The sequence below is a fragment of the Ambystoma mexicanum genome, chromosome 10 (genome assembly GCF_040938575.1).
Source record: "Ambystoma mexicanum isolate Mex_15411 chromosome 10, UKY_AmexF1_1, whole genome shotgun sequence".
NCBI lineage: Eukaryota > Metazoa > Chordata > Amphibia > Caudata > Ambystomatidae > Ambystoma > Ambystoma mexicanum.
This window is the reverse complement of record NC_090932.1, coordinates 259375820-259395858: the sequence shown is the minus strand read 5'-3', so window position 1 is coordinate 259395858 and position 20039 is coordinate 259375820. Positions and strand designations below refer to the sequence as shown.

The window sequence follows — 20039 nt, the reverse complement described above, 5'->3', positions numbered from 1 at the left end:
GATAGAGCGCTTACATGTCTGGTCATTGTGAGTTTGGCATCTAAATAGACACCTAGGGTTTTCACCTGTTTTCATACTGGGATCAGAGAACCATCAATGTTAATAGATGAGTAGTCTGGATGGAGGGCGCTGATTTTGGCTTGGGAGCCCACTATGAGAATCTCAGTTTTATCATTGTTAAGGCAGAGGCTATTCAGAGCCATCCAATTTTGGATTATTGCATTAATCCTGTTGATGGTCATCGTATCCTGGGCATAGTATGCTGAGAGCGGTATGAGGATGTGGGGGTCATCTGCAAAGTTGGTGTAGATGACACCCATGGCATCTAAAGCTGAAAAGAGAAGCTTAGTGTAGGCATTGTATAAAGTGGGCGAGAGACAGGACTCTTGGGGTACCCCAATGGGGACTGGTATGGGATTGGCAGCCTCTTTACCAATGCTTACTCTAGATGTGTGTTCAGCTAGAAAGAATTTCACCCAAAGGGTGGCATCTTTAGAGAAACAGAAGTCATAGGTTAGAGTAGCACACAGTTTGTCATGGGCCACTAAATCGAATTCTGCAGATACATCTCAGAGCAGTAGTATAGAGCATTTACCTGAGTCCCTGATGGTGCCTATCTGGATTTTCAGATCCAGGAGAGCCGTTTCTGTGCTATGGTTGGGCCTAAATCCAGATTGTCTAGCTCCAAGGAGCTGATTATGTTCAAGATGAGTTTGAATTTGATTGTGAGCTATTTCATCAATAATCTTGAGCAAAAACAGTACTTTGGTTATTAGTCGGTAGTTAGTGGGAACTGTTGTCTCAAGAGAGGTTTTTTTTAGTAGTGTGGTCACCCACGCATCTGTTATACTTGCCAGGACTACATTTGTGTTAAATGAGGCGTTCACCAAGTTTGTGATAATAGGGGTGAGGCGGGGGTGCAGAGTTTGACTAGGTGGGCTGGGAAGTTGTCTCCTTTGCAATTAGAGGCTTGTAGTTTAGAGCTAGTGTCTGCCACTGTGTCTTGGGTCACTGGGGTAAATTGGAATCGCAGGTTCACATTTTCCTTAGTTTTATTGAGATTGGTATACAACACATTTTTATCGGCTAATATTTTTCTTTTTGTGAGGATTTTCTTTTGGAGAAGTTCAATTTTGGAGGCTAACGCATTTTGGGTGGCCATTCCTTACTGGAGTTGGCAGGAGTAGTGGTTGGGATTGGGTTTTCCAATTCTTTAAGAATGAAGAAGAGCTCTTTAGAATTAGAGGAGGCATTGCTAAGGAAAGTGTTATATAACTTGGCCTTGTGAGTTATAATTGCAGCTTTGTAGATTTTGTTGGCAGTTCTATAGGCATTGGCAGATTCTGTTGTAGGGGATTTTCTGTTGCTGTGTTCGAGCGGTCTTTTCGTTCTTCTTAGCGAGACTAATTCCTCATTAAACCAGAAACTCGTTCGTTTGTCAGCACATCGTGTTTTGGTTGTTAGAGGTGCTACCGTGTCAATAGTGGTAGGTCTCTGCCAGCAGATCTGGGTTATTATTTGTGACTATATTGGATGATAGCACATTGGTTATAATGAGGGCTATATTCTCGGCTGTTAGCTTACGAATATTTTTTTGTTTCATAAGTATCCGTTGTCTTGGTCATTGCTGGGCTTATCTGCTTTCTAGTAAGAGAAGTTGATGCTATGGTGGTCAGTCCAATCGTGGGGAACAATTGACTCGATAGATATTTTGGAATTGAGCGTAAGTATCCAATCCAAAGTTTGACCTGTGGTATGGATGGGGGCATTCACCAACTGTGTTAAGTTCATGTATTTGAGTGCGGTATGTAGGGCTTCTGCTTCAGAGTCCTGCTTATCATTGAATCATAGATTGATATCGCCCAGGATGATACATTTGGTATTAAGTTTGTTGTGGGGAGCTAGCAGCAAAGGTATGTCTAGGTACGGGTGGGTATTGCTATTGGGTGCTCTGTAAATTACCAAGAAGTTGAATGTAGTTTTCCTGGTCAGAGGTGAATTTAGCTAAGAGGAGTTAGTAACCTACTATTTCTTCGATGGGGCAGGATCTAATTTGCAGAATGGATTTGGCTATTATGGCCACACCACCTCCTTGTGCATTAGATCTGTCAGTCCTGATAATGTTGTAATCAGGTGGGATAGCCAGCGCTATTAAGAGTCCGAAGCTTGGTGCAGCCAGGTTTCTGTCACTACTAGCAGGACCAGTTGCTGTTCGATAATAAGGTAATGGATTTCAATCGCATCCACCTTTCTTCGAGCATATTGTCAACAAAGTCTAAATCTTGGGGAACAGCTTGTATTTGTATTTTAAAGTGATCTGCTTCCCCTTTGAGCAGATCATTGTATAAGACTTGCTCATGCACAGGAGAATCCGCCACTGGCTGATCTACATTTGGAGGTGAGGGGATCAAGAATTGGTTGACATAATCATAAGTATCCTCATCACAATATTGATCATCATAATAGTCAGCATTGTCTTGATCTACATCAATGACCTTGTCTTGTGTAAGAGGGGTAACATGGGTTTGTAAAAGGGCATCCACCTGTTATCTGGAGTGCTTTGAGGGAAGCTATCCTTGCATTTTTTTTCTGCAAGTGGGTATTTTTCCGTAAAGAAAACAAAGGAAGAGTCGTTGTCCATGGTTTGTTGGAATTTTTTCTTTGTCCAAGAACTTGAAGAAGGCATTTCTTTAAAAAGGAATGTAGTGTCTTCAGGTTTATGCTGTGGGCTATAACCTAAAGCTTGAAATAAAGGAGGAGAGACTTCAGTGCAATGTGATGTTTTCAGCGACGTATGGGCGTGTGCCAAAATGTTGGAATGCTTACGTTTCAACGGTTGTTTCTTTTAAAGCATGCTCGGTGGTGTGAGCAATATTGGGAATGGGCGTCTGTTTCGCATATGAGTTATCGAAACCTATGGCCCATGTTTTATATGCACATATGATCTTTCCCTCAACGTTTGTCCTTTTGGGCTGTCATGGCACGCACAATATGTGGGCCCAGAGGACTGTGTTGAGGCAGAACTGCTGGAGGAGCATTTCTGGTCCACTTGGCCATGTTTCGACAAATGTTTTGTCGAAAGGCTTAGGGTTGTGTGTTTATCTCTCGGGTGAGATTCCCCATATTTTTATGTCCATGTGTGCCACTGTCGCTGGGTGTGGTATCCAGAGCAATGCCGCCGGAATGCCTTTTGGAGGTGGGGACTGGAACTTGGGAAGCTTCTGCTCAATTTTCCTCTTTGGCACCACTTTGTTCGCTAAATACCTCCTCCTGTGACTCTTCGGCGCCTGCTGGCATCTTTATAGCAGCCTTGGCATGCATGGCGTGGGCCGCCCAACATTTCTGTATGCCGGTCCTTTAGAGTCTTAGGTCGAAAAAAAGGCAGACAGCACAACATTTTTCGGGGTGATCTCAAGGAAGGCACAGATTGCACACCTTATGGGTGTCCTTCCAGGGATACTTCTTATGACAGGAGGGGCAGAATTTAAAAGGAGTGTTCTCCATGATAAACGAAACTTGTCAAAGTGTAAGTAGAAAAGAGGGGAAGAGAAAAGATGGGCATTCTTGAAGGGATATGTGGAATGTGACAACCCCCGTCTCTCTCTCTCTAATGTGTAGGCCAAGGCCCGAGGTAGGCCAAAGCCACAACAGCAGTTGACGAGGAGGCTCTCGGCGATGATCTTTGTCAGTCGAAAGCACAGCCGAGAAGAAAGAACTGCAGCGGTCGTAGAATGCAATATTAAGTCTCAAATATTTATATTTGTATTTTTGTATTTTAATTGTTTTATATAGCGCCTTAATCCAAGGCGCTTTACAGTTATAGACTAATATTGCCCAGGAGGAGGCAATAGAGATAGCCCACCTTTTTCTTATCCATCAGGCGACCCAAAATAGGGTCCCAGCAGCCTTCATAATCGAATTGATGACTATTGCCTTAAAAAGGAACTTCTTTGTCTATTCGGGACAGTTCTACTTGCAAACAAGAGGCACGGCAATGGGAGCAGCCTTTGCTCCCAGCCTTGCAATCTTGTTTATGGCTGCTTTTGAGATGAGATATGTCCTATCAGAAAATAATACCTATAAACCACATATTAGAAAGTGGTTTAGGTATATTGATGATGTGATCTTCCTGTGGAGGGGCAATATTGAGTCCCTTCAGGAATTTCTTGCCTATTTGAACTGCCAACACAATACCATCAAATTTACGATGCAACATTCTAAATCGACAATTAACTTATGTATCAATGTCAAAGTGGGACATTTGGCTTGTTCCTTATATAAAAAAAACACTGACAGAAATACCTTTTTACACTTTAAGAGCTTTCATCTAAGATCTCTTAAAGAGAATCTGCCGTTTAGCCAATTTCTCAGACTGCGAAGAAACTGTACAGAGATTGCTGACTATTCCACACATGCCAACAAATTAGTCAGCGACATTAAAGAACAAGGCTACCCAAAGAAACTGGTAACCCATGCTCTCAAAAAAGCAAGATTTACCCCTCGGGGAAACTTTGCTGGAACCTAGCTTGAGGGAAAAAAAATCAGGACCGCATAACATGTGTTACAACCTATAACACACAATCATTTGCGATCAAGAAGACACTTTTGAAATATTGGCCAATGGTGAGTAATTGCCTTCAAGATAAAGGCAAACCTTTGTTTGCATTTAAAAGGTCGAGACATTTGAAAGACAAAATGGTGCATTCAACTAGCCACGGGAAACTCAACACAAGCAATAGAATTCTAAGACCACTGTTGGGTCATTTCCCCTGTGGAAATTGCCGAGCTTGTAAATATACTAAGAAAATGTCCAACTTTCAAATCCAGGAGAGAACATGGGACATACGTTTTTTATCTAATTGCGAAACATCGAATGCAATATATTGCATCCAATGTCCATGTGGACTGAGATATGTGGGTCAGACCACAAGACCCGTTCACATAAGGATCAATGAACATCGTTCTAGGATTAAATGCAAGAACCACCAAGCGCCAATGGTGTCGCACTATGTTGCCTTTGCCCATACCTCAGAGGATATTCAATGGTGGGTACTGGATATTGTGAAAAATTGCTCCAATCCAAAAAGAGCTTTGAATGACAAAGAATCCAGATGGATCCATTGCTTGCGAATCCTTGACAAACAGAGAGGCCTTAATGAAGAAACTCCTCCTCATTAAACCTTATACTGATGTTGGATGTCTTTTTCATTTAGTCCTCTGTATATTGTGAGGCAACATTAGTTCCAGTCCGATCTCAGTACACTAACTTTGAGTTCCAGCCATTGGCCCTCTTATTCATTGCCCTCTGGATTGGCTATGGAACTCGTTTTGCTTCAATGGGTCTATTACAGCGTCCTCCCATGCTTCATTGAACAAGATGCCCTATTGGCTATGTTTTGGAAACACACCTGTCGAACTTTAGGGCAGTTATCGAAATGGTTTTTCATGTTACTTTGACTGCCCAGCGTTAATATGAGCCGCTGAATGTTACCAGCCTTATTACATCAAGGCATACACAATATGTTTCACATCTCTAGCAGTGTCAGATGTTCATTAAATCTGCTATCGGCACTAGCGCTACATTTGAACTTGCAGGTATAATTCGTTGCAAGGTGCTATTCCAGTTTTGGCCAACTCCACAACAATGGCGCCCTTTCCCCAATCCGTGTTGTACTACTAGATTTGTATTACGGCGATAACGTGGACATTCTGTAGCACACTGCTCAACTCGATGACCCCCCACGTATATCATTCAAACCATGGCGCACCCCCTTGATACGGGCTGCGCTTTTTTCTTTGAACTACGGCTTGTACGTGGACTCCCAGTTGCACGTAAGTTAGCCAGTTACTCTTTGCGGCTCATATGGTAACGGCTCACACCGTCCTTCACTACCTGAAGGCTTCCGTTTTCATTCTACGGCGGATACATTAATTCAACTCCTTTACAGCAGCCTGGTAAGTTTATGTTTGCTGCCTTTCCACGATTTCAGCCCTTATGGCAGCTGCTATCAATGCATTGTGATGGCGTCCTTTTTTGATATGCCATTTGGTAATGATTTGCTTCTTTTCTGACGCATAGATTAAAATAAAGAAGCTAGCGGTTTTCAAGCTACCAGCTAAAACGACCACATGTACTCACAGCACCAGGTATAGTTTTACTCTATACGCTCCCCTTTCCGGCTCGATTTTATTTATCTTTTTCACCACTTAGGGCCCTAGAGACCTATAGGAGGATTTATACATTGTGGCTTGTGTTCTTTTGTTTTCCTGTTTCCCTTTAGGCATACGGTGTATACATATATTACATCTGGTACAGTATAATCTGGTATTGACCAGTGAGCTGACATTATAACACTCTGATTCGGGTTTGCCGGGTTCTGGATCCAGCAATTGTTCTATTACCTGATTCTAGGTAAAGTTTCACTCTGGGACTTGGGTACAGCACCCAGGCTGTTTGCTCTTTTATTTTCTAACTTTCCTAGTTTCTCACGTTATATTCAACTAAGGTGCCTCAGTCTTCCCGTGGGACCTTTTCCTATGCTGAATCTCCAATGTGGCCTCTCGTTCTAATGAATCATTCACAGATTTTTTCACTTTGGATTATGTGCCAATTCTTTTCTGTTTGTCTGGAACATGATCTTTTACAGAATGGCATTTTGCCATACACTGGGTTTGGAATTTGTTTCCTGCTTTTCTTTTCTACTCCTAGTTGTCACATTGACTATTTGTTCACAAGTTTGTCTTTTTTTAGTTGTTTATCTGCTATCATCTTGGGATAAAAATTGGAATGTTTTTTACTATCTTAAAGCCATTGGGTGGCTTTTTTATTGCTAAATTTTCAGCTTGTTTTTTGTTTCTTTTTCCAGGGTTGTATGTTTTACATACCTGGCCTTTGGTCCTGAGGAAGGCGTTTTCTGTCTAGATCTTTACACCGAAACGTATTTGACCACTCCTGCTTGACCGCCTGTGGGTCACAGTGGTGGTTCCTGTGACTATACTAGTCAGGCCAGACTTTGTATACGTAGACCTGAGCAGCACTGTAAAACTTGAACAACACTATAAGAAGCGGTTGACAAGTGTCAATATACTAACCAAGTTGACCCCAACCATTTATCCTCCAATCCTATCAGGAACATCAGTTGGACTTTTGTCTTCTTTGGCACCCGTGGAATGCTTATGTGTGGACTTCCATAATTGAAATAGGGTGCAAATTGAGTAATTTCACAATATCCTTTTGACACAGGAGAAGAATTTAAGTCCTGTGAAAATCAGAGTCTTTTTGCTAAACGAAGAGTTTTTTTCCTTATATTTGTTTGTTTTTTATAACATTTTGACTTGTTTTGACTTTGTTCATTTTTTCTATGGTGTATGATTCATTCAGATGCTGTTGATGTGATTGTAATATGCTTTATATTTGAAGTTGTGCCTGCTTTAAAGAAAACAATTCCTCTGCAAAATGCTATTAAGGCTTATGTGTATAAAAGAATGTTTTATATTTTTTATTAAAGAATGAAAAAAAAATCTGTTTATGATTAGATTATACATTTAAGTTAAGTGACAAAAATTAAAGTAAAGACTCTCTAATAACATTAATAACATTACTATATGTATGCAAGACGTTAATAGAGGAAGAGAAAACCAGGATACTACCTGGAATTATGGAGTAGCATACCCAGATAATAGTTATCTTTTCTTGCAATAGTTTTGTGTAAAACTTGCCAGGATACCATCTGACATATAAGAGGAGTACATCTAAATAGCAGTGATTCCTCCTGTAACAGCTTGGGGCCCTATGTTTTGAGGTCAGAGAAAACGAGGTGAGCATAGGTAATAAACATACCACATCACCGTCCTTATATAACCTGTGGAGACAAAACTTGTTGGTTTTTGTTGAAATTCCCCAGTCTCCCACAGTGTAGGGGATTTACCCTTCAGTATATATATATACTTTACAGTTAACAACAAGTAACACATAAAACATGAAACAGTAGAAGCAAAACAGTAAACATGAACCAAACCATAAAATCAGCATTTAGAACAATTTGCAAGTAAGAAGGGAGAGGAGGGGGGTAGGGAAGAATCGAGAGGGAGAGAGTAATGAGTGAAGTGAGCAACAAAAGAGAGGAGATCATACGAGAGACGGGGACAGATAAAGATAAGGAGAACAGAGAGAGTATAATAGAAGGAGGGAGGGGATAGAGAGAGGGGGAAGGTATCAGAGAGGGGAGTGAAGAAGTTCTTTCAATGAGGAGCGGAAAGAGGAATAGGTGGGGGAGGAGCTGATAGAGAGAGGTAGGGAGTTCCAGTGTAAGGGGGCAAGAAGCTGAAAGGAGCGGAATCGAGAAGAGGCACATGGTGATGGTTGAACAGAAAGTAAGAAGAGATTAGCAGAACGAAGGGAGCGAGAGGGGGTATTGAATGAGAGGAGGGAAGAGAGGAAAGGAGGAGCAAGGTCATGAAAAGATATAAAGACAAGACAAAGGAAGTGAAATTTAAGCTGGGAGTGGAAAGGAAGCCATCCTAGGTAAGAAAGTGAGTTGGAAATAGAGTCATGAGAAGAGAGTAGACAGTACGTATGGCAGAGTGATAAAGGGATTTGAGGGGGCAAGATGGGAAGCGGGAAGACCGAAGTAGAGAGAAGAACAATAGAAAAGGCGAGAAAAGATGCGGGAGGAAATTAAGAGTTTGGTAGCATGGAAGGCGAGAGAGGGACGGACTTTACGGATGTTGAAGAGATGATATCGACAAGCCCGAACAGTGAGGGAGATATGATGAGAGAAGGAGAGGGAAGAGTCAAAGTGTATTCCTAGATTACGAGCATGGTTGGAGATTAGAAGATTAGAAGGGGGAATCGGATGAATGGAGGGGGAGATGGAGAGGGAAGGGAGTTGGAAGGAAAGAACAAGACTTCAGTCTTGTCAGTGTTAAGAGAGAGATAGTGAGATGACATCCAGTTTTTAATGGCAGTAAGACATGAAGAGAGGTTGAGATGCAAGTCAGAGGTGAAGGAGGAAAAGGAGAGGAACAGCTGGGTGTCCTTGGCATAGAAGTGGTGAGAAATCCCTAAGGAAGAGATAATAGGGGCAAGGAGAGAGGTGTAAAGAGAGAATAAGAAGGGTCCGAAGACAGAGCCTTGGGGGACGCCCACTTATACGCCTGACTAGCAATCTTGTACTATTCAAAAAGTACATTAAAACCTAGTTGTTCAACCTCAACCCAGGTTAAATTCCATACTACACTGACATTGCTGCCTGACTACTCTGCCTCACCACTGACACTGTTTGTCTTTTATGTGCACTCTGAGGCCCATGGGCATGTAGCATGTAATAAATATTTAAAGAAATAAATAAAACTTTCTGTAGCCTCGAATAGCCGACAACTCAAAGCAAATTGCGTCACAGAAACAGCATGTGTTGTGGGGTGAAAGGGAAAGGCCAGGAGACCATCTGGGGAGTGGGGGAAGCTGGTACAGATGAGGGCGTGGGGCATGGGGGGCAGGAAATCATTTGTGGCTATAAAGGACTACGGATAGCTTTTTACAGCTATAGTGACGCCGTGGGCGAAAAATCACTGGCCATGGCCAGTGCCATAATAGATATCCAGGTCTCCCATCCATGCAGTAACCAGGACATGTTGCCTGATAAATGAGCCAAAGTTACAAGACCACTTATAGAAATGGGCCGGCCCATTCCTTGCTTTGAAGCTAAGCAGGGTCAGTCCCGCTTTGAAGCTAAACAGGGTGAGCTTCAAAGTACAGTATACTGTAAGGATACACCGGGAAGCTGGCACACAGTGTGAAGAGATCAGGGACACACTGGGAAGCCGGCACACATTACTGCATGGATGGGTGACCGAATGGGCATTGAAATTATTTATTTTTAAACCATGCTACTGTCAGTCCTTGAAAGTATTCAACTCTGAGACAATTGTTTTGTCTTTTGCTGTATTGCATTCTGGTATTTGTAGTCTCCCAGTCAATAATTAAAATAAAAAAAACAGATACTTTTACAGCTGCAGTGGATTTCCCATCCATGCAGTAACCAGGACTGACCCTTCTTAGTTTCAAAGTGAGGAAGGGGCCAGCCCCCACAGGCCATAAATGCCTAACAAATGAGCCCATGTTCCAAGACCACTTAGAGCAACATTGCCAGAGGGGGCCGTATCCTTTCTCGCTTTGGAGCTAAGCAGGGTCGTCCCAGTTACTGCATGTAGGGCAGACAGTGCACAGTCCCGAATGCTGTGCGTTTTCATAGTTTTAAATATCTCCCAACACACAACATCCACATGATTTATTTTGAAACAGTGATACTGTCAGTGCTTGAAAGTTTTTCACTTAGAGAATTTGTTTTTTGCCTTTTGCTGAATTGTATTCTCGTATTTGTAGTCTCTCTGTCAAGATGGGGGTAATAATGCCACAATTGTACACTTTCTGCCTAACATAGTTCTATAAGGATTTATATATTTGAGTGAGACTATTGTATGTGTACTTTTCAAGTTATCTTTATAAAGCAGGTTATTGTTGAAAGCCAGACATTGGGGTTCAGGAGGGGAAATGATGAGGGGGCAAGTAAGTCATGAGTATTTACCCACGATGCAGCAAGAGAGTTTGCAATCCTGGACACTGGTGCAGTTATTCCCCACTGATTGTGGCTGCTTTTCAGGGAACAAGTAAAGGACACATGTGGGTGGACAGCGTAACTTTTTTTCAGAGGGTGGAAGCACCTTGTTGTTTTTTTTTTTGAGGTTCGAGAGCTTGCTCGAGTATTTGGCTCCCAGGATTTTACTCAGGTTGTAATTTTCCCAGTGCACGCTTACTCACAAGACCATGAGCACTGGTTTCGTATTGGGATTTTGTTTTCCAGGTAATATTTCACAACAGATTGCTGGGTTTAAAAGTTGAGCATGTTTTATACTTTGCCAGCATATTTATTTGGAACATTTCCTCTCTCAAGTTATTTTTCTGGTGTACATTACTTTAAAAAAAGTATAATGCATTTTTGTCTTGCACACTTTCTTGTAATGGGAAGGTCAATTGAAGTACATTTGTATATTTCACTTTAAGATATATGTTCACTTACTGTGCCTATTTCGATTTTCGTTATGGGGGCAAAAGTACCTGGGCATATGTTATTCTTGCAGCCGGTGATTTATTTCCTGTTTCCGTGCTGCTTAAATGCGATTAGTTGGGGTTGTGTGATGTATCACAAAAGTCACAAAGAGACGGCGATAAAACAAGGGGCTTGTAGCACGCTGCTTAACCAAAGTGAGAGATCCTCAGGAAATAATGTAATCTCACTGCACATTACCTAAAAGCATTGTCAGTTCTCAAAGTCTGCAATATTTTATGTATAACAATACCACTGCCAAAACAGGTCAATCAATTTGTGATTGATGAACATCTTTCAGTGATGGGTTGGAAATGTTTTAAAATAAAGAGTGGCCATGCCCATCAGACATGGCCAAAGGCCATGGCAAGTGGTCTGGTAGTGTTCTAGAATATACAGTGGGCATGGCCGTAGGCTGTGGCCACTATCCATGTGTGGAAAAAAATCTATGGAACAAAAACCTCTTGAAATTCAACGAAAAATCTTCAGTTGCAGTGATGTTAAGGTGAGAACTTAACACAACAAAACCCCTGAAATTCAGCTTCACGCCCCCTGTTGCCCAGCCTATGGCATCACTGATGACATCACTGGTGACAACACTAATGGCAACATCTATGACATAGACACAGGTCAATGTATTAAAAATTGGATACTATTTAAAGATTACTTTTACTTTGCACAATATGTGGGTTATTTCAATTTTAACATGTTAATAACTTACACAAGACAAACAGAAAGATATAAACATCTATGTACATGTTTTTAAGAAATGTTTTATTTTAAAACTTCATTTCTTTTCTATACATATATAAATTTAGAGTAATAATCACTTTCTTTTCAATACCCATGAATGAAAATTCTTAAAATATATTGTAATACTTAGTTGTTCATTGTTTTAAAGCACTTCTCATGTCATTTCTTCTTGCACATATTGCTACCTACCTAGGTCTACTTATACCAACCTATTAGTCTACTGCCATCCAGGAGCTGATGTTACATTTTGTTCTGCCTTCCCTGAACTAATATCTGAGCTTTTAATTAAATACCCTAATCTATGGGTCGCCTGTGATTTTAATCTATCACCTAACACCTTCAACCCCAACCAGGTAATGACTTTCCTGTCACTAATGGATGATCTGGGGCTTCCCCAGCTGATTACTGAATCTACTCATCAACTAGGCAACATTCTTGACTTCAGCTGTGCTCCAGAACCCTCTCTTTTGATTTCTCCTCCCTGCCCCCTTGTATGGCCTGATCATTTTCTGATTCTGTTCTCTGTTTCTCTTCACCCTCCTATCTCTTCATCCCATAGACCATAGATCTCTCTCAGACGTGATTGGCGCAAAGTCCCTAAATCTGAGCCAGTGATCTCTCTTTTGGTACAACTCACCACTGACAGTCCTTCCACCCTCACCTCATTGGAGAATGCTTTCTCTGAGGTAGCTGACAAGATGGCCCCTCTCCGACTGTCTAAAGGAACTAATCGTAGATCGGAGCCATAGTTCTCTGAAGAACTTAAGCTAAAAAAAACTGGCCTACAGACAAGCCAAAAGGAAATGGAGAACTGGCTTTTTGCCGACGGCTAAACTCACTTTCCGCAACCTTCTGTCCAATTACCAAAAAGGCTATCACGTTAGTAAAAAAGTATTTTTTTGGGTCCAAGGTAGAGGGTGCTATAAATAAGCCTAGGGCCCTTTTTGAATTGGTCTGCTCTCTTTCCTCTCCGACTAAAGCAGGCCCGGCTATTACCCCGTCCCAAGCCCTATGTGACTCTCTATCGACATTCTTTTCTTCAAAAATTAAAACTATACGCACTGATATTCCCTCTCTGCTGATTGCTCATGCTCACCTGTACTTTCTGCCCCCGTGGCACAATGGTCGTCTTTCCCTGTGTTCTCTGACTTTGAGATATCCAAGGCCATTCATGGACTTAAATCTGCTTCTCCGGCGGACGCTATTCTGCTAACTCTGATAAAAACATGTATAGCGAGCTACTCCCAGACAATACTGCTGCAATTAATGATTCTTTTCAAACTGGCCTGATTCCTAGCTCGCTGAAACATGTGTTGGTACTTCCACTATTAAAGAATCCATCTCTTGTCCCCGAGGTACTGGCCAACGTTCACCTTTTCCCTCTTTTTCCCTTCCCTATGAAGGTTCTCGAAGCTCTGGCCTCTCCTATTCTCTCAACTTTTCTGGAATCGTCCGTTTTTTTAAAATCCTTTCCAGTCTGGTTTCCGTCCCAGAAGGGGAACGTAATCTGTACTCAATTCTGTAATGGACAATCTTTCTCAGCTAGTTGATGGGGTGGGTGGGAGCGGTATTGCTGTTAGATCTGTCTGCCGCGTTAGATACAGTTGACCACCCCACCCTCCTAGGCCGTCTATCGGATGCTGGTATCTCGGGTCAAGTACTTGAATGGTTGTATGCCTTCCTGTCTAATCGGACCCAGTCAGTATCTTTATCCCCTTTCCGTTGGCAACCTGGGCTGTTCTCATGTGGGGTCCCTCAGGGATCGGAAGCGCTTTGAAACACATTGGGCCTCATTACACGGTAGGCGGTAGGGACTTAACGTTACCGGTAATGGAATACCGTTAACGTTAAATCACCATCCAAATTATGACCTGGCTCACCGCTTTTTGCGGCACCGCTAAGTATGGTGCCACTAATAGCGGCCAGTCCGCGGGCGCGCGACCCTCGAGTCTGTAATTTACGCCATGCTGCTATTAGCACATCATCGCAAGCCAGGCGGACGTGCCAATAGCGCATGGAAAAGCACCCAAAACCCCTTACCGCCATGGCGCTAATACCGCCATCGCGAACCACCCATTAAGAGAACTGAGCAGTGTTCCCACCTGCCACAGGTGGACACAATCAGCACAGGTGGAGGCAATGGAGACTCAGGCAGCACAAAAGGAGCACACTACACCCTTTCCCACACCAAGATGGTTCCAATACTAGCAGCATTGCATGGGCTGGAGGACATGATCGCAGCGCAGCAGCAGCAGCAGCAGGCAGCACAGAGGAGACGCAGGAGGAGGAGGAGGGCAAGACAGGCACAGCAAGTACCACCACGGCACCTAATCATACCACAGAGGCACCCACCAATCCCCAGGATCAGAGCCAATCCATTTAACCTAACCCCGGAGCAGATACACACCCTGTACCGTCTGGACCGGGATACCATAACCAGCATTGTAGACATGATACACAACGACATTGTGAGCCTCATAGATATCCGAACTGCCATCCCCCCTCTACTCAAGGTGGTGACTGTGCTCCACTTCCTGGCCACAGGCACTTACCAGCATACGGTGGGGCAGATGCATGGCATCTCACAACCAGTATTCTCACGCACGCTGACCCAGGTGCTCGATGCCCTCCTGAAGCATGCACCTGAACACATATTCATGCCACGGACCCCCAGGAGCTTGCAAACACCAAAGTTGGCTTCTATGCACTGGCAGGCATCCCAAGTTGCATCGGGGCAATCGACTGTACCCATGTGGAATTGGTGGTCCCACATCACAATGAAGTAGTGTACCGAAACAGGAAGCAATTCCACTCCATCAATGTCCAAATGGGATATGACGCCAACAAGATAATCACTCATTGCTGTGCCCAATTTCTTGGATCAACCCATGATTCCATGGTCCTGCGGAACTCAACTATCCCACGCTACATGGAGCGACAAGCCGGACAACGTTCGTGGCTACTTGGTGAGTAGCAGGGCAAGCACATGGCAGTGTGATTGGGGGGGGGAGAAATACATACTCTGATTGGGTGTAGCTTGTTGTCCGTTGGACAAATGCACATACTGATGTACGCCAACATCCATCTGGGTAGGCCCAAAACGTACCAGAGATGAATGGACATGCAAGTGTGAGCTACATAACATAGATGACAATCCAGGTCTAGAAAAATCAAACATCTATCCACATCCACATTGCACAACATTCCACACCTCAAAATACACAAATCTCATACATGCCACCCACATAGTCCTACAAAATGAGCGCAGCACAACATCAATAATGCATTGTGGCCTTGAATGCATGCAAAGGGATCACCCCTAGGCATAGCATTACACCACGCACTTATAGCACAACTCAAGTGATGCCTCTCAGCATGGCAACATCAATGTTGGAATGGCAGTACACCAGCAGTGTGATACCAAATCTGCTTAGGACCAAGGAACCCCTAACACACGGCTTCAGCCAGGACATGTCCATTACTGTTGTAGGCATTGACGGGGCATGTGTACTTGCAGGGTCGCCCTTACCTTTGCACAATCCAGTCACACAGACAGTCTGCATGTATGCTGTTACTTGTGCACTTCAATCACAATGCAAATAAAAAAGCCTGAAATGAACTGGCCGCACTTGTGCTGAACAGTACCAGGTCCCCATTTGTCCCCCCATACAGGTGGTGCTGGCTATACCCTGAAGAGGTGGCTCCTTACCCCTGTACGGAACACACAGAACAGGCACAAAGAGGACTACAATCGTGCACATACCCGTACCTGCGTCGTGATCGAGCAGACATTTGGCCTTTTGAAGACACGGTTTAGGTGCATAAGCAGGTCGGGTGGTGCTCTCCTGTATGGCCATGAGAAGGTGGCCAAGATCACCATGGCATGTGTCATGCTGCACAATATGTGTATCAGACGGAATGTGCCACTGCCCCCTGACGTTGAAATGGAAGCACCTGATGAGGATGATGATGGTGATGAGGACGGAGGTGAAGGGGATGCAGGACATGCACGAGGGGATGGTCAAGAGGGACGTGCTGTGAAACAACATCTGATCAACCAAATATTCTGAGTAACGTGGTTTTTTACCGTCACATGGATATGGGTATGAATGCACTGGTGTATGTTTGGAAGCACGCAATGGACCCTGTCGCCAATAAAGTACACAAACACAAAAAAGATGTCCAAGCCTGTGTTTTGATCAGACACCAGTGTATTAAGTAAGGGAAAGATGAAAAAGTGCATGTCCCCAAACACCCCACCACCCTTCAACCCACCCCCCACAACAGACCCATAACACCCTTCCACCCACCCCCCACAACAGACCCATAACACCCTTCCACCCACCCCCCACAACAGACCCATAACACCCTTCCACCCACCCCCCACAACAGACCCATAACACCCTTCCACCCACCCCCCACAACAGACCCATAACACCCTTCCTCCCACCCCCCACAACAGACCCATAACACCCTTTCCCCCACCCCCCACACAGTTCCTCATGTGTCTGCCACTATGTTTGCGTCGGGCCATGCATGCAGAGGCTTCGCCATAAACTCCCTATTGGCCATTGCCTGCGCCAGCATTTGGAGGCTAGCTAGACATGCACCTGGTGGTGCGTGTGGAGCGGCGGAGGGGGCTTGCCTGCGTTGAACCGGCAGATGACGACGTGGCTGACTGTCCTGGTGGTGTGAAGTGGCGGTCCATTGTGTCTAATATTCGAGTGAGGACCTCCCTGAGTCTGCCTATCATCTCACACAGCCTGTCTGTACAGGCCTCCATCCTCTCACTGGAGTGCCTTGCCGTCCCCACAATATCCTCCCTGAGATGGGCAGCCTCCTCCACATGCTGTCCAACCAGCACAGTTAGTTCCTGTTGACGCTGGCTGATGGTGGCCAGGTCCCGGGCAGTGCTGGGTGCTAGTGGAGTGGCTGCTGTGCCCTCAGATGCATCCATGTCAGCAGGTGAAGCCACCATGGGGGACATTGAGCCTAGAATGTTGTCCTCGCCAGTGGCATCAGACCCAGGTGTCTGGAGTGGTGATGGCTCAGGGGGTTTCAGGGGGCGTTGGGGTGTGTATCTCCATTGTGACATTTGTTGTGTCCTCAACATCAGATAGTGGGGCAGTGGCTGCTGCCTCTCCTGCGGAGCTTGGCGCAGCTGATGGCGGGCCCTCCGTGGCTGGGATTGGTGGTTGTGGGTTCACCTCCGGTGGTGGGGCTGTAGTTAGTGGTGTGGCTACTTCTATCCTGGCAGTGGCACTCCTCCGATGCTTGACACTCATCATGTGGAACCTTCCCCCCTTGACCCCTTGATGTCATGGGGGTGTCCTCAGAGTCCTGTGCCCTTGGTCTCTTGCTTGCAGGGGGTGCCTGGGATGCATTTCCGGCATCCTCACCGTCTGTATGTGAGCCTGCCAGGGACAAGAAGGGGGATGGCATTGGTTATGTTTCTATGTACTTTATGCAGAATACATCATTAATGCAGTTGTGGCCATTGGAACTTCATTGTTTGGGATGCAGGTGATGTGTCAGTTCAGTGCCTCATCCATGCATGGTTGTGTTTGGTACTTGTCTCTGGAGATGTGTGCACGTGTGTGTGTTTGGGTCTGACACTGACATGGGCAGGGATGGATGTATGTGTGGATGTTTTTCCATCCATGAGATGATTCTGGGCTCACATTTGGGGGGACCAGTACATTCACATAGCATCCTGTCATGTGTACACTCACCTCCATCTGAAGTGGTTGCCACGCCATGCTCCATAGTGCCGACTCCCTCAATGCATTCCACTCCGATTAGGTTCGCACAGGTCTCCTCCCATTCCTTTAGTTTGATGGGTGAACCGGGTCCACCTGCAGTGGCTATTCTATGGTTTTCGGCAAGGATGCTCCTCACCCGCAGTCTGAGGTCGTCCCACCCTTTCCTGCACTCACGCACATTGCGGGTGGTGGTGGTGACCACTGCACTAACTTTCACCGCAACTTCATCCCAGATGGCCTTTTTTTTATAAGTGTCTCCCGCCGCATGTCGTTGGCAAAGACAAGGGCGGCATTGTCAGCCAGGGTCTGGGTCAGCATGATCAATCTATGTGTGTCTTGCACCGTGCCTTCTACAAGCAGGATGCCGAATATATGCAGGTTAAATTCCCCCGCTATGCGCCATCTCGTCCTCTGCGTTCTCAGTCTGCTCTCCTGGTCTCTGTCCCTCGTGTTAGACTCTCTCGCATTGGCGGACATGCATTTTCAGTGACAGCTGCAAAAGCCTGGAACAGCCTTCCATTGTCCCTTCGAGTGGTCGATGATCACTTGCCCTTCCGCCGGGCCCTTAAGACTTATCTCTACTAGGTTCCTGCTTACTGCTGCTTGCCTCTTGCTCTACCTAGCGCCATGATGCCCCCGGGCGTACGTGCACTTTAGAAATAAATATAACATAACATTTAGAAACTGATACATGTACACATTTTTCTTACAATTAAACAATTGAATATGTACATGTTTATTTTAAAACGTAAATAATTAGGGTTCAGCATGTGTTGCTTTGTATTTATTTCTACAAATTTGTTTTGTAAATGTGTATACAGATTATATTTGAATGAACATGTGATATATTTTGCACAAAACAGGAACATTCTAACCAGTGTACTATTTATAATTCCAATATAACAGGTAGTGATATGATGCATGTGTAGCTGTTTACTGTTTTAAACAATGTACTCGTTGTTATGAACTATTCAAAAATGCCAATATCACACCTGTAGACACGTAAGGGAGGTCTAAATATGGGCAAATATGTTGAGTGATCTTATGTCTGATGTCATTAGTTAAATAATAATTGATGTCATATATGATGCTATTAGTGATACCACCAGTCATGGCATAGATGATGTTACCAGTGATGTCTTCATTGTGGTCATAGGCTGTGTAACAGGGGATGCAAAGTTGAGGTGGCTTTAGCTGAATTTCAGGTGTTTTGTTGTGTTAATTTCTCATCTTAACGTCCCTGCAACTAAAGTGTTTTCCTTGAAATGTGTATATATATATATATTTCTGAGGCTTGTGGAATCTGCTTAGATCACATGCTGTGCATAGGCCGACATCTAGTGGAAGCTGCGGAGTATTACAGTTTGTTTTTCGAAAGTCGAAAATGGGCGTCGACACAGGCGTGCCAGTAATACTATCCCTAGTGTGACGTCCACTGTACCCAAGATCCCTCACGCGTGTAGGATCCTCAGATTGTTTTTTTCCGCCATACTGGTCGGAAGCATCTTGCGGAGTTCCCTGGCCTTAGCCATACTTTTGCTGTTATTATAATTTTAATTCTTATTCATTCCCTTCCCCACCCCAACGTCGACCCTCAACCTCGACGACGGCTGGAGAAGTCATCGACCGTCGACTGCTGCACGACGGATCTGGGCCTCGGTAGGCCGCTGGCCTCGGCCCGGGCCTAGTAGGCCGCTGGCCTCGGCCCTTACAAGTAGGGAGAGTGGGGGGTGGTACATACTCTTCACTCTTGATATATAGTTACATTTAGATATATTCCTACACTTAGCAGCCCGCTGCCTTAAGGTGCGTATGGAGGGTACCCCTTTTCAATTCTGCCCCAAGTGCAATCGCAAATACCCTTGGGTCGACAGGCACGCCACGTGCAATCTCTGCTTGCCGAGGGATCACCCCGAAGCGAACTGCAGAGCGTGTAGTAGGTTTAAACCTAAGACACTTAAGGACCGTTCGACAAAGCGTTGGGCCCACCACGCCAGGCAGGAGGCCATGGCAGCGGAGGGCGCCTTCAGCGATGGCAGCGACGCCGTACTTTCGGACGGCGAGGGCATTACGGCGTCGAAAGACAGCCGACGAGCGCAGGTCCCCGACCTCGGAAGGTCGTCCGGCAAGGCGGCTATGGGGAAGACCCCCGGCGACGCAAGCGCTACACACCTAACACACACTAAACACACTAAGACCAACCGGACCTCGACGACGTCGACTTCCCGGAAAGAGGCACAAAAAGAACGGTCCGACTCGGTGTCCTCTGGGCGCTCTCGATCGAGATCGCCTCACGACGCAAGGCAATCATCCACTCTTGCCAAGAGTGCCTCGCTACACACACTAACGGAAGTTCGATCGTCGGGAGACGAAGACGACTTCCACCCCCAGGCCGCGCTCCAAGATACCGAGACCGCGG

The 20039-nt window shown here is 44.9% G+C and overlaps 1 protein-coding gene across 4 annotated transcripts in view; it reads left to right on the top strand.

Moving 5' to 3' along the window:
• The window catches only part of LOC138491336 (dysbindin domain-containing protein 2-like), a 554316-nt gene that overhangs the window by 349966 nt on the left and 184311 nt on the right, over positions 1 to 20039 (top strand). Inside the window, exon 4 of one of the 4 annotated variants that reach the window (XM_069617812.1) lies at positions 6867 to 7433. The exons of the other annotated variants lie outside the window; for them this stretch is intronic. Within the exon in view, the coding sequence (XP_069473913.1) occupies positions 6867 to 6922 (56 nt within the window). The 3' untranslated portion in view covers positions 6923 to 7433. Of the gene's footprint in view, positions 1 to 6866; positions 7434 to 20039 lie in introns of those variants that run through there. 4 annotated transcript variants of the gene reach the window in all.